This window comes from Salarias fasciatus, chromosome 8 (assembly GCF_902148845.1).
Source record: "Salarias fasciatus chromosome 8, fSalaFa1.1, whole genome shotgun sequence".
Taxonomy (NCBI): Eukaryota; Metazoa; Chordata; class Actinopteri; order Blenniiformes; family Blenniidae; genus Salarias; species Salarias fasciatus.
Window position 1 is genome coordinate 2704785 of NC_043752.1, and position 15095 is coordinate 2719879.

The 15095-nt window shown below is 46.5% G+C and overlaps 1 protein-coding gene across 3 annotated transcripts in view; it reads left to right on the forward strand.

Moving 5' to 3' along the window:
- Positions 1–15095, forward strand: part of LOC115393247 (ankyrin-3-like) — a 110881-nt gene that overhangs the window by 70075 nt on the left and 25711 nt on the right. For 2 of the 3 annotated variants that reach the window (XM_030098131.1, XM_030098132.1), the window contains 10 exons: positions 3288–3390; positions 4922–5028; positions 6115–6339; positions 9485–9639; positions 9833–10044; positions 10122–10329; positions 10408–10733; positions 10831–10956; positions 11492–11614; positions 14268–14349. In XM_030098131.1, coding sequence (XP_029953991.1) covers positions 3288–3390; positions 4922–5028; positions 6115–6339; positions 9485–9639; positions 9833–10044; positions 10122–10329; positions 10408–10733; positions 10831–10956; positions 11492–11614; positions 14268–14349 — 1667 coding nt within the window. Of the gene's footprint in view, positions 1–1726; positions 1739–3287; positions 3391–3960; positions 4006–4921; positions 5029–5391; positions 5425–6114; positions 6340–9484; positions 9640–9832; positions 10045–10121; positions 10330–10407; positions 10734–10830; positions 10957–11491; positions 11615–12147; positions 12175–14267; positions 14350–15095 lie in introns of all 3 variants that reach the window. The other variant, XM_030098130.1, reaches the window with a different exon arrangement.

Below are 15095 nucleotides of genomic sequence, written 5' to 3' on the forward strand. Positions count from 1 at the left end.
CTGACCTCGAGTCAACCAGTGTCTCAGTCTAGTACAGCAGTGTGATATACGATGAATAAATTAAAAAGTTTGGTAAAATACCATCCATACGTCAGGGCAGATGCAGACAGACTCACAACCACAGCGAGAATCTACTGTGAGGACTGAGTCACGCCTCTGGCACCGGGGACGCCACCGAGCGTGAAGCCGACATGCCGTGACTCCAGGGTGAAAGGTCGTAGTCCGCTCTCTGTGGCTTCAGTGAAAATATTGACAGTGGGTCGGCTTATCGAATATCTGAAGGGTGACACACACGAGCGCCGAGCCACAGGAAATTAGAAACACGCTCGATCCCATGGCCTTGAGCGCTGGGTTAGATCAACACACACTTCCAGTTCGGTCATTTTCGGAGTCACAGCACATGTATCATGTTAAAGGCACAGGTTAACAGACTAGTTAACACACAGTGAACTAGCTGTGCTCACCCAGTGAGGGAGAAATTGAGCTTAATTCAGCGTCTGAAGCAGCTCTGTGTGTTAAAGCGACGGCTCGCCAATACCAGAACTCTTCTATGACGCGAGATTACACTTTCAGTGCTTTCTTTTTAATTTCATTTCGTCCATGAGTTGTTATGATCACACGCTTTTCAAGTCAGTTCATCCGGGATCTCAGTCTTTGCACAATTATTAGGATTTTGTTCCGAAAAATGAATTCAGTAACTGTGAAAATTCATAAAAAAAAATCTTTATTTAAATGAATGAAGTCATATTAAGATAACAAGCATCTTGTATATTACAAAACAGCTGATAAAATGCAGCTTTAGCTCCTTTGAGTAATGGAATTAAGACTAACCAATGCAGATTTTAATCTCAATTTGATTTCCACTGTTTTATTTTTATCTTTAGTAATCAACTGAATTCAGATATTTTGGTTAAATCATCAGTGATCTGATCATATTTGTAACTCCTGGAAACACCAAAATCTACCAGAAAGCAGATAAACAGAGATTTTTGCACCAATAAAAGTCATTAAATAGTACGACTGTACAAAGACAGACGATTCAACAGCGTGTCAACGCAACACAAAGTTCTCTTTTTGACACTTTCACAGATTTCAGAGTCAGATGAAATCCTGGAAACATGAGCGTGAATGTTGAGTCAGAAGAGGGTTAAAGTCGCTGAAGGCTGGACTGTTTTCTGTTTCCACTCGTCGTCCTTCAGCGTTTCAGCAGAACAGTTTAAACAAAACACCAGGAAACTGTGGGAACCGCAGTGTTTGTTCTCTGCAGGTTTCAACCGTCTTTTAATTACACTTATTTGGCTTTAATGGGGAAATTCAGACGTCACAGCAGCTCCAGAAAGACAAGAAGAGAAGAATGAATGTTTAGAAAAAGATGCTGCATGCATGTCGACCTCTGCTCAGTCAAAATGTGGCCTAAAATTGTAAAAACCTAGAAAAAAAAAAACTATAAAATCGGATGTAATTTGCTTGAATTATTGCAAGCTGAGAATTTCCCGGACGAACCGACTCTGTTGCTGCCTTCTTCCGTGCAGACGATCGATTCCCTCCTCATCCTCTCTCACTCCTCTGTTTAAGTGAATGACAGTGAATGTGGAATTTGCCGTTTGTGGCTGCGAGCTGAGACTTCCCAGGGTTCAGTCGGTCGGCCGCTGCCTGCATCTCTTTCTCCACTCCTCTGTTTGTTCATGCTCTTTTATTCTCTCCTCATGTCCGTTCTTAATGTTAGTCCCAAAGTCAGGTAAGGCTCGAGGCATGACGAGATCCCCCTGTGACCCCCCCCCACCACCCCACCCCACCCCACCCCACCCCTCCCTCTGATCCCAGACCCTCGGTTCTCAGTACTTTGTGCACATTCTCCGTGTTTGTTGGACTCATTTGACTACTAACATGGTGACTGTGGTCGGTTTGCCGTTGTCCAGTATTTCTGTTCGACTGTGGTGTTTGTTTCTGCCTGAGCCTTGGTGGGTTTGCAGCTCTGCATCGTTTTGTTTTCTTGTGCTGTGGAGTGTTTCCTCATCGAGCTTCCAGGGACCTTAGGTCGTACGAAGTCGAACGTTTAACACGTTGGAGATACTGGGACATTAATGAGTGCTTCTGTTCTGGAGTTCACTGCAAAACTACAGCGTACATTATCCAATGCACTGCAGACAGAGAGGCAATGGACTATTGCTAACTATTACTAAAGATGAAGGTGATAATGGCGGGACAGAAAGATCACTGTCATGCAGAAGCAGAACACAAATAGAAAAGCAGCAATATGAATGCAAACACCTGAAACAGCCCATCATAAACACAAGTGCTGTAACATGCGTAAGCTGCAAGAGAAATGCAAAAGATGCAGCACAGATGCATAAATTTAATATGAATGTAAACATCTACTAAAGCTCATAACCTGAATGCAAACGCTGCAAGACAAATTCAGAAAACTATAACATAGATATGCTCCAACACAAATACAAAAAATGCAAAATACCTACAAGGGAAAACCATCGGGATGGATTCAAAGCATCCCAGATGAATAATAAAGCTGCAAAGCGCCTGTAAAACATGCATCGTGCATCCAGAAAGGCTGGAACACAAATTCAACACTCCTTCAAAAGTCCACAGTTTCGGTACAAGATCTGCACCTCAAACAGCTGCAAACGGGGCACGGGAGTGTAAAAGCTGCAACACGAACACAAAAAGCTGCAGCAGGAATCTAAAAGCTGCACTCTCTTTGCTCCTGCAGCTAACTGACTCCTGATTCTGGCTTTTTGTAGCTGCTGCTCCTTTGACCTTTGCTCCTAATGCGTTTCGCTCACCTTTTCTTGAGGAGTAGAAATCCTGTCTGGGTTCACGTCAGGTGTTTCCTTTTTTTTTCCACGTTATCAAGTCTTCTTTACGCTCGAGCAGAGCAGCTGGTGTGTGTCTGTGGTTTCAGCGCCGTCTCGTGTCGTCGAGCTCAGTGCTTCCTGCCGGTTTACCTGAGAGCGGCGCCGCTGGGATTCCGGTGTAGCATGTAAAGACGCTGAAAGAGCCGCAGAGGAAGAGCACATGTTATTTAAAGAGGCCGATGTTTGTTTTTCTCCTTCCAGGTGCAGACTGTAGTTCTCTCATGCCACTTTATTACTGTCATGGTGGCATAAAGACAGGTTCCTGGAAGCTGCATGCATTTAATGTCTTTATATTTCTTTTGTTTTTTGTTTTTTTTTCACCCTCATCCCACTCCCCGCAAACTCCCTCTTCTTCCTCCTCCTCCTCCTCCTCCTCCTCCACTGTGAATTTAATCCTTCGTCAACCGCACCAAGCCTGCGCTCCTTCAGTTCTGATAGGTCCAACACTCTGAACCGCAGCTCCTTCACCCGGGACAGCATGATGATCGAGGAGATGCTGGCGCCCTGCAAGGAGACGGTACGTACGCCGAGGCGCCGCTCGCTGATCCTCCTCCACCTGACACCAACGCCGGCAATCCCGTTAGACTGTACTGGAAGAGGAAATGAGATTAGCGGCTCGCGCTGCCATCTCAGACGGATTGGGCTCCGATGTTCCACTTAGTGGAAGGATAACGCTGAGCGACCGATCCTCGAGCGCAAAACTTTCCCTTCAGGGGAATCTGCTCCCCGGTGAAGGTACAACCTAACACGTAGTGTTGACTGGCTCAAGCGATGTCTCTATTCTGCTCCTGGGCTCATGCATCGCTGGGTTTTCCCGCCACGTGGCGCCCGATGAGGACAAAGGTCACGACAGTTGGTTTTGATTCAGTAACTTATTCCTTCCTGTTCTTTCCAAATCTAGCTGAAATATGTATGTATGTATATCAAATCTCGTAGCTGGAAGACATTGTTCAGAGTCTCTGATGTTTTCATTCTGGGAACGAGTGAGACAAATGTTGCTTGGAAAGTAAATGCCGTGAGAGTTGTACGTGACGTGGGAGCGAGCCAGCTGCTGAATAACGGCTTATCTCCCTCCACGCTGCTGCAGAAGCTCTGCAAGGAAAGGTCTTTCATTGTAGAGCACCGCAATAAGGTAGACGCTGCTCCTTTCTTAGATCCATTTCTCAGTTCGTTATCTAATTATTTTAGTTGATTTCCTCCCCGTTCACTGCTGATGCATGTTTTCAGTAAAGCGTGTCGATGCAGCCTTCTTCTGAGATCACGCTACGCACTGTTTGGTTGATCATTTCATTTCTGTGCCGTCTTCAAACGTTTGTTTTTTGAACGGGCTTTGATGAAGCAGATTTCTCCTCATGTCAGACGACAGTTTAATATTTCCATCTGGAACAGAAATACTTCATCTGCATGTTTTCATGTGCTCATCAGACAGAAACGGTCTTAAAATGATTCAGTGCATTGGAGGTAGAGGTATTTTTAATTCATTATTCTTTAATTAATTTGTATTTTATTTTATTGAATTTTTATTATATTTTTTCACTATTTTTATTTTACTATGATTTTATTTTCTTTATTTTATGGTGTTTCATTTTATCAAAAAGTTTTATTTTATTATTATTTTACTTGATGTAATTACATTTTATTATTCCTTCCTTTATTTTTCTTATAATTAATTAAATTTTTGTGTCATTGTCATTTTATGTTTTCGTTATTTTATCATTTTTACTTTATTCTTTTTCATTTTCTTATAATTGCGTTATATTTATTTCATTTTATAATTATTTTAATTAACTTTATTTTGTTGTATTTAAAGTGGCTGCTGCAGTCTTCCTTGTGTAGAAACCATTTCACGGCCATGAATCGTCTCCGGTTGTCAGTAGTGAGGCTCTTCTGTCCCAGATCCGTCTGGCGGAGCAGCTTCTGGTTTGACGTGTCTCGGTTGACCTGCATGCGTCGATCCGATGGGAACGTCCAGATCTCCGTCTCGGGTCGAGGCGTCCCTCGGAGCTCTCGCTCTTCGCGGCAGTGACGTCCTCCCGTCTGTTTCACAGCATCTGTCCGTGGCGAAGGACTTCGACGGCGACTCTCTGAGGAGGTACAGCTGGACGGCGGACGCGCTGGACAACGTCAACCTGGTGTCCTCGCCCATTCACTCCGGGTAAGAGGAAGCTGGGACTAACTCTGCTGTGGAGGTCTCTGTCCTCGTCCTCTCTGCTTCCCGTTGAAGAATCATCCTGTCATTAATGCATCGTTTCATTACTGAAACAAACCACAGCGCCAACTAGTGGCCCAGCATGAAAACTACGGATATTAGCAGATATTAACGCCACAGACATCCTTCCTGCTGAAGCCAGGCCTGACTGTAGTCTCCAGTTGAGTGGGCGGAGCTTGAACCCCCCCTCCAGACAGTAAACCCTGAGGCCACGCCCCCTCCTGTCAGACCGTCTTCTCGCTGGTGTTTCCGATGAAGAGCTGTTGTTGACCTGTCCTTCCTGCGTTGCTTTTGTCCTCCATCCTGCAGTTTTTCCTCTCCGCTCCCGCAGTACGACAGCAGGTGATTGACTGTGATTGGTTCCCCCCCCCCCCCCCCCCCCCCCCCGTTATCACCAGCACCTTGTTCCCGGTGGCATCACTCCTCCCTCCTCTGTCCACTGTGTGTTGTTCTCCTCTGAAGTGAAGTGTTTGACTGTTCTCTCTCTCTAACACCTCCCACCGACTTCTGACCCAGTGTGACGTGACTCTTAACCTCCTCGTCGTTTGACCACCGGAGTGTTTGGTTTTTCCGTCCTCCAACAGCGAGCTTCACCCTCCTGTTTGCGCCTGTTTTTTTTAGAATCGCTTTGATCCACAGTTTAATGTGAATATGGTGAAAACTGGTTGATTGATATATAGATGGATAGATATGCAAATGATGTGAAGTTTGAAAAGCAGCCTGTCGGTTCTGCAGCAGAACCGTCAGGAACACACTGGTTTCCTCCACCGCAGCCGAAGCCGACACAGAAAAGCTCCTCACGTGTTTTCTCCTTCTTTCCGCTCGCTGTTCTTGAAGACCACGGCGTGGGAAGCTTTAAGCCGCCCCACCTCGACCGAGCCTCCTCGTTCTCCGTCAGCTCTGCTGCTAAAGCCTCATGTCCGCCTCCTTCCTCCGTCCCTCCCGTCTCGCCTCACGTTTCCCCGTCGGTTCGCCCCGCCTCACTCTGTCTCCTCTCTGTCTGCCGCCGCCGCCCCCTCCGCCCGCCGTCAGGTTCCTGGTCAGCTTCATGGTGGACGCCCGCGGCGGCTCCATGAGGGGAAGCCGCCACAACGGCATGCGCATCATCATCCCGCCCCGGAAGTGCACGGCGCCCACCAGGATCACCTGCCGCCTGGTCAAGAGGCACAAGCTGGCGTCGCCGCCGCCCATGGTGGAAGGGGAGGGGCTGGCCAGCCGGCTGGTGGAGGTCGGGCCGGCCGGAGCGCAGTTCCTCGGGTGAGCCCCGCCGTTTCTCCTGCACCGCCCGGTCGGACTTCGCTGTTCGCTCAGTGGCTTATTTTCGCTGTGTGACCTTTGACATCTCCTCCCTTCTGCTTCCCGCCACCGCCATCTTCAGCCACCTGCGAGTGTGTGTGTGTGTGTGTGTGAGACGGCGTGAATGTCCGGAGGTGGATCATGTCTTACTGTCGCTCGGTTCCCCCGCTGTGTCTCAGTGACGGAGCGAAGGCAGCATCACTAACGGCTTTGGAACATTTCAAACATGCGAGCTAATCTTCACACACACACACACACACACACACACACACACACACACACACACACACACACACTGAGGAGGAGACACTTTATTTTCACACTGCATTTACAAACATCTGCTGAGCAGCTGTCGACTCACCCGAGCGTCGGAGAAGCTGCTGCTCTGAAGCTGACATTTTGGATTTTTTTGATTATTCACCGTCAGTTTGTTTCACTTCCCGTCTCTCCGTAGGATTAGAGGTTAAAGGTCATTTACGCCAGCGGTGCATTGATTTCTCCGTTACTGATGTTGCTGAGGCCTCGTGATAGAAGCTGTAGGAGCTGGGTGGTGTGAGTGAGTGTGTGTGTGTGTGTGTATGTGTGTGTTCGTTTACTGACTTTGCGAGTGTGTGTTTTGTGTGTGTTTCATTATCTTGCTGCGGACGCAGTAAACTGCATCTCCCCAGAAAGCTGCCAGCCCTTAATGAAGGCGAGAGCCTGGTTAGTCCCGTGCTACAGCTGGGACCCAGAGGAACTAGATTTGTTGGGTAGGAAACCAAACATAGCACCCAGACCCCTCCTCCCCCCTCCACCTCAGCCCCTCCCCTCCCTCCACCTCCTCCAGCTGAAAAATCCCACATGGCCCCGGCCGATTCATGCTGATGGATCATGTTGCCCGTCTCTGTGGACTCTTGATTTGCTGGGTTGCGGCATTAAACGTGGTTTTGGGAAGAATTCGGCAGCCGGCAGACGCAGAGACCATCGCACTTCTTCCTAAAACTACACCGTAGCTTGAAATCCATCGCAGTTTTCTTTAGAGTCCATGAGCTTTTTTTTTTTTCTTTTTCCTCACCGAAGCTTGGGACATCGCGAGTGGCTGTTCGGACCGGACTGCGCTTGTCGGGCATGAGCCGAGCGTCATCCTGCTTCCCATGAGACTCCATGTCTGAGAGCGGTTTCATGTTTATGTGTGGATTCATCCAGAGACGTGTTGTTTGATTGATCCATGATGCTTTCAAATGAGCAGAGTTTCAGACCTTTGATGCTTTATTGTGAGCCCGGCTGTCGCTGATTTGTTACGTAGATTTAATTCTACAGACGCATATTTAAAAAATAAAATACAGTAAATAATGTAATTTCTTGTTCAAATGATAAAATACATATTCACTTATTTCTGTCTCTATTTTATTTTTGCATAAACGATCAATTATCACAATAACATGAAAAAAGGTAGAAAATATTTGTTTCAATCTCGTGACAATAATTGGAAAAATGATGAACCCTTAAATGTATTTGACTTTTTTTCCTAAAATTACTGAGAAATCAATTTCAGTCAATTTTGTTTCTCTTCCTGTCTTTTAAAATAGATTACTCAGCAAAAGTCTTTGGAAATTAAATCAGTGTTTGCATCTGGGGTGTCCAACATAAGGCCCGTTGGCCAAAAGTGGCCTAAAGAGGCTTGGATCCGGCCTGCCAAACCACCAAGGGAAAAATAAACAAAACAATAAAAAATATTGCAACACAACACTGAGCCCCGAGCTGAGATCTTTCTCTCTATTTTATACCAGAAGGTTTCATGAAAATTGGCTTTAAGTTGCGATTCGTTGTCATTTTCCATCATAATTGTTCGGTTTTGTAAAAATATTGCCATTTTCATCTCATGTCCTCTGAAGAAAAACTTAAAATTTGCCATAAAATACTGTCATTTTTGAGTGATTGTGTGTGTGAGATGCTTGAGGAGGTGAACCATGACTGTTGTGCCCCCCCCCCCGCCCTGCGCCGAGGCTCCAGTTTGACCATCCGCCTCTCTTCTGTTGCTTTCACGCCGTGTGTGAGGGCTGTGCAGCTTTCTCCCCCCCATCCCACCTCACCTCGCCTCGCCTCGCCTCGCTCTGGACGTCTCATGGACTCCTCACGGCCGCCGCTCTCATCTCACTCATGTCCACGTCTGTCATATTCCTGTTCGGCAGACATGCCAGAGATTCGCAGGAACTCGCGGAGATTTGTCAGGGTGCCATTTGTTCTAAATTTGCAGTCTAGAAGAAAAAAATGGTCTGAATCTGATCAAAAAACTATTCAGTTATAAAGAAAGTTGGAGTCGCTTGTTCAAGCTGTTCAGAATCTTTTTTTAAAAAATTCATTGGTATCGTTTTTTCGCTTCAGAAAAATAAAGACATAAATGGAATAAAATAGTGATTGAAGCAGCATGTGCTGCTCTTTTGTTTACTTTTATGAGTATTGTAAAGAGAGTGGCAATAATGGCTCATCTGAATAATCAAGTAAAAACAAACGTATTTAAATTAAAATATCAAACTTTAAATGTTTCAAAGTGAAAAATTAGATATCGTAAATCATCATAGGAATTAGATATTCCATCCATATTGCATTAATTCAACATTAGGAGCGACTAAAACATTGATTCAGAGGTAAAAGTGAATGTGATGAATGCTACTGCGCATAAAGTAACATAATATTAAAGGTCATTTGTGGTTTAAAGCCGTGTTTGCACCATGGCGAGAAACTATTCAATAATTCAAGCAGACACAACATACATAAAACTGATGTTAAGGAAAGAACGGGCCGTTCAGTACAAAGTTCCTGTGTCCTCAGAGTAAGTCTGAGGAGTTTCTTTAGTCATGTTTCAGAATTAGCAGCTTCAATTTTAAAAGTGAAAATCGGGTATAAAGAGCAGAGGATCGAGCAAATCGCACCCTGGCAAGATTCTGTGCTCAAAGAAATTAAGATTTGTACATTTACAGATTTATGATTAAAGGAATGAGCCTGAACGCTTTCCACAGTTCCTGTGTTAGTGTACTGATAGAAATAAGCCGTTCGCTCAACCAGAGCAGCTGAGTTTTAGCTTTGTGTGATGATTTACCGGCGCTTCCCGACACTTCCCCCGCAGGCCGGTGATCGTGGAGATCCCGCACTTCGGCTCGATGCGGGGCAAAGAGAGGGAGCTGATCCTGCTGCGCAGCGAGAACGGCGAGAGCTGGAAGGAGCATCTGTACGACTGCAAGACCGACGACCTCAACCAGCTGCTCAACGGCATGGACGAAGGTCGGCGCGGCGCCGGACGCCTCACCACTGACGCTGCATGTTCATAATGAAAATAAATAGGGCCTCGGAAATGAGACGCAAAGGAAAAGATGTTGAAATCACATCTATATTCATCAGTCGGAGCTGTTTCTGGAGTCTGAGTGATCAATAATGGACGCTGACTTCATGTCTGGTGTGTTTTTTCCCCCTGCAGAGCTGGACAGCGTGGAGGAGCTGGAGAGGAAGAGGATCTGCCGAATCATCACCAAGGACTTCCCACAATACTTTGCGGTGGTGTCTCGGATCAGACAGGAGACCAATCAGATGGGACCGGAGGGCGGGACTCTGTGCAGCCGCAGCGTGCCGTTGGTCCAGGCGTCCTTCCCCGAGGGGGCGCTAACCAAGAAGATCAAAGTGGGGCTGCAGGTCAGTCGGAGGTTTTAGGGTTTTTACGTTTTTTTTTGGTTCGGCCTCGTCTCTCACCCGCCGCTCTGCTCTCTCAGGCACAGCCGGTGCCCGACGACACCGTGAAGAAAATCCTGGGCAACCGGGCGACCTTCAGCCCCATCGTCACCGTGGAGCCGCGGAGGAGGAAGTTCCACAAGCCCATCACCATGACGATCCCAGTCCCGCCCCTTTCAGGAGAGGGTCTGACCAACGGCTACAAGGGAGACTGCACCCCCTGCCTGCGGCTGCTCTGCAGCATCACAGGTTCCCGACACGCCGTCCAGGACCTCTCCCGTCCTCCCGGGACGTGACTCACTCTGCCTCCGTCTGGCCGCTTTTCAGGCGGGACGTCGCCGGCGCAGTGGGAGGACATCACGGGCACGACTCCGCTCACGTTCGTCAACGACTGCGTCTCCTTCACCACCAACGTCTCGGCCAGGTTCTGGCTCGCCGACTGCCATCAGATCCCGGAGACGGTGGGCTTGGCCTCGCAGCTGTACCGGGAGCTGATCTGCGTGCCGTACATGGCCAAGTTCGTGGTGTTCGCCAAGATGAACGACCCGGTGGAGTCCAGGCTGAGGTGCTTCTGCATGACTGACGACAAGGTCGACAAAACCCTGGAGCAGCAGGAGAACTTCGAGGAGGTGGCCAGGAGCAAAGACATCGAGGTACGCTGATGAATCGGCTTCAGTCCTCGATGAGGCATAACAGTAACAAAACCCCCGTATCGTTAATTTGCTGACCCGTTTCCTGCTGTCCGCTCAGGTTCTGGAGGGCCGGCCCATCTACGTGGACTGCTACGGAAACCTGACCCCTCTGACCAAAACCGGTCAGCAGTTACTTCTGAACTTCTACGCCTTCAAGGAGAACCGGCTGCCCTTCTGCGTCAAGGTATTCCAGCAAGCGGCGCCGCTCTCACCTTCTCCTCCAGCCGGAACACGAAGTGTTCACAAAGTTACTGAACTTTCACTTATAAATGTGACAAGAGCTGCCAGAGCCAGAGTCCACAGCACTCAGCCCACTTCTCTTTTCCACTTCGGAATAACCTCACGCCATTGATCAGTTAATTAGCCTCCTGCGGTCCCTGATCGATGCTCCTGCGTCACTCGGGGCTCTGGTTTTGCCGGAGCTCCCGTGAGTTGGCGTCGACCAGATCAAGGGCCAACTCGTCTCAGCGCTGTTAATTAGAGCAGCAGTCAGAAGGCGCGGCGTGTTTAATACTGCATCGAGCCGACAGTTCAGCAAACCTCCTGTTAGAGGAAGCGCCATCTGTACACGATGCGTAACACACATTTAATTAGAGGCATGGCACAACACGACAGCAGTGTGTTTAAGTATTTAATACAAGCTTCCCTATTTATTCATTTTCTTCATTTCAGATGAAAACACATTTTAAAAGCCCGCGCCTCGTCTTCTTCCTCTGCAGGTTCGAGATCCCAGTCAGGAGCCCTGCGGCCGTCTCACTTTCCTCAAAGAGTGTAAGACTTTAAAAGGCCTCCCGCAAACGGCCGTGTGTAACCTGAACATCACACTCCCCGCCGTCAAGAAGGTAAGGTAGCGTGGACCCAACCATTCTGTGTTGTCACGTCCATAACCATGTCCGTGGTCAGGGTAGCTCCGCCCCCTCCACCCCTCGATAACACAGATAGATGAAAAACAGAGAAAGACTTTGGCCAATCAGCCGCCACTGTGTCTTTTATCTGTTTCAAGCTTCTCTCTCTGTATATTGGTTATCTATGCAGTGGATTCTCGTCATTGGCTGTGTCATTTTTCTTCTTCCTGCTTTTTGATTTGGGCGACATGCTTGGGCTTGTGTGCAAAAGCGTTTTCTGATTATCAGGCTGGCTTTCTGTGGCTTGACTTCATTTGCTGTTTTTGCTTCTGAATGTTGGCGCTTTGATTTCATTTTTTTGTTCGTACCTGTTTTTTTTTTTTTTTTGTTTCTTTTCATTTTGCTAAATTGGCTTCTCTTCCAAGTCGGAGCTTCTGTCAATCACTCCTTTTTCACACCCTGATGTTTCTTTCCCCCCTGCTTTCCATTATGTTACTCCCCCTGTTTCTGCAATGCATCTTGGGAACCAGGAAACGGAGTCAGATGCCGAGGATGAGGTAAACCGCACCCTCCCCACCATGTGCTGTCCACTGCGCTAGACCAATTGCGACCCTGCTCTGCTCTTCATAGCCTTATTCTTTCCGCTTCCACAAAAGCAAAACAAGCTTTTCTGATTCAAAGCAACCATTAGCTGCTCAGTTTTGCATGATATCCGCCAGAGATGGAAACTGTTGATGTCAATCCGAATCCTTTCACTTTACAGTTTGTGTCACGAGTGGATCTGTCCTCCGTTCAAGATCGAGTCTAAGTGACAATACTGGAAAATTAACAGGAAGTGACGCGAGATAAGTTTTATATTTAGCGTAGTGATCAACCGTCATGTCACTACGGAGCAGCGAACGCTTTAAGACCCCGTTCACACAACGTTTCAAGTGCAAACTAATCGTTTTAGGTTTTTCATGTCAGAAAAAAATTAACTTTTACATGGCGACATTTTGAAAACACTGTTTTTACAGAACATTGACAGAAATGCTGAAAACGATATGGTTTTAATGAGGGGGCCACATGTTGGCCCTCTTGGCTGTTTTCGTAATGAAACGACACACACATGCACACACACACACACACACATCCAGAGAACAATACACTCTAAACATGTACAATGTTTTTGGCGTATGTAGATTCATATGGACAGATCACTAAGTTGGACTGTCGGCTCTAAAACTCCAGGACTTATGGACTGGGACCAGGACCAGGAGAACCTGGACTGGGAGTCATGACACTCTGGCGGCCTCCGCCACTGTTGCTATGGTTCATCTTTGCGCCCATGCAAAGAACTATTTGCGATGGCCGTGCTACGAATGCGAAGTAGCAATTTGCGACATCAACACCGAGACAGAGCCCAAGTATTTTCAGAAAATGTAATTTTCAAGCCGTTTTCAAAAGATTTCCAAAAGTAGCGTATTCCCAATTTCCACAGAGTCGGGGTGCGGAATTCCCTCGTTGCCGTGGAGACCGATTCAGCGCGTTCTCAAAAGTTACATATTTTTTATCCCGTTTCAAGGAGACTGAGTCGTAGTGCTCTCACAAAGTTAAATAATGTCCCCCATTTCCATGGAGACTGAGTCAGAAAACTCTTAAAAACTTAAATGATTTCCCCACGTTTCCATGGAGTCACAGCGTTCTGAAAAAGTTCCACCTTGGAAGCTGTTTTCAGCAACTCGGAGCACAGTTGTCGTGTAAACGGACACCCAAAACGCAACTAGAGCTTTTAGTTTCCACTTGAGATCGTTGTGGTGTACACGGGGCCTTAAAGCGATACTTCAACATTTTGGCAAATTGGCCCATCCAGGGCAATTCGGTAGTCATTTAGAACAGCATACTTACTTTTTTTGTGAGGGCGAGCTGTTGTTTATTCAGCGGTGAGTCTGAGGAGAGCTTCACGGCGGACATAATGGAAGTGGATGGTACAGTAGCTTCCCTCGTCAAACTCATCAATCCAACACAATCCAACAACCCCAAAACACACTTTGGTGGACACGTTATAATCCCCACATTCACTACGCTGTGAAATATTAATGCAAAATTACGAGATTGAGCGTTTTTTTGCGAAGATTGCTAAGACGGAACTACTTACTAAACATGGCGTCTGGGCGTAGTGATCTCAAAAGAAAAAGTAGTTCCCAATATTTGCTTAAATGTCGTAATGCTACAATATTATTTGTTGGTGTTTCACAGCGTAGTGAATGTGCGGATTATAACGTGTCCACCAAAGTGTGTTTTGTGGTTGTTGGATTGTGTATTTGATGAGTTTGACGAGGGAAGCAACTGTACCGTCCACTTCCATTATGTCCACCGTGAAGCTCTCCTCAGACGCACCGCTGAATAAACAACAGCTCGCCCTCACAAAAAAAAGTAAGTATGCTGTTCTAAATGACTACCGAATTGCCCTAGATGGGCCAATTTGCCAAAATGTTGAAGTATCGCTTTAAAGGAGGATTTGCTGCTGTAGCTCTCAGTTAAATTCAGCCCTTGTGTTCCGATAAAGTTTGTTATAATTTGAGGTTCGGTTGTTGCTGATTCGGCCGCCCCGTACAATGCCGGCTGACGTAGAACTGATAGGTTTTTGTGTTGTTTGCTATTGTTGCAGACTGAAAAGCCAGAGCGACGTCATACCTTTGCATCGCTAGCCTTACGTAAGCGCTACAGCTATCTGGCCGAGCCTGCACTGAGTGAGTTTGACATCTTCACTAACAAACCTTTTAATGAATATAATAATGACAAGGTTCGTGGATAAGTTAGTTCATTAACCGTTTTAATTAACCTGTAAAGTGCGTGAGCATCATGTACAGTAGATCGATGTGACTTACGTAATGTAATAAATGCATATTTCTCATCCCACTTGACATGCACTGTCCCACATGCTTGTTGACTACGTGGTACATATTTTTGCATGGGTCAATGAGTGGTTTTTGAGTTTCTGTGCTCTGCTTGCTCCACGGTCTGAGTTCGACTCTTTCTGGGTTTGTTTGTTTGATTTCCACTGCTGAGATTTATGCGTCACATTGTAGCAGAAGCAAAATTTTCCTTTGGCTCATGATCTCGACGCTAACGGCCATTTTGAAAGAAGGTCAAAGTGAAATTTTGTTTGTGTGTCATTTGTCCCCTGCGAGCTCCGAAGATCTTTTTGGCCTGGTAATGATGTTAGCAGCTTTGTGTGGGACAAACATGCATGTTTGAAGGTCTTTTGCTTTCTTTCAGGAGTTTATTTTCTGTTTTTTCCACGACTTCTGCTTGTCACCAGTTCGAACCTGCATGACAAAATGCGCCAAAACTTTAGTCTTTGAAAGCACATTTTGTCATATTTTGTTTGTTCTTTATTTTAAGGGAAACGGAAACTTCTGAAGCCTTTGGCTCTAATGTACCGTACTGTCTAAATTGTCTTTGGGTTGAATCTGTCATTATTTAATTTTTGAAC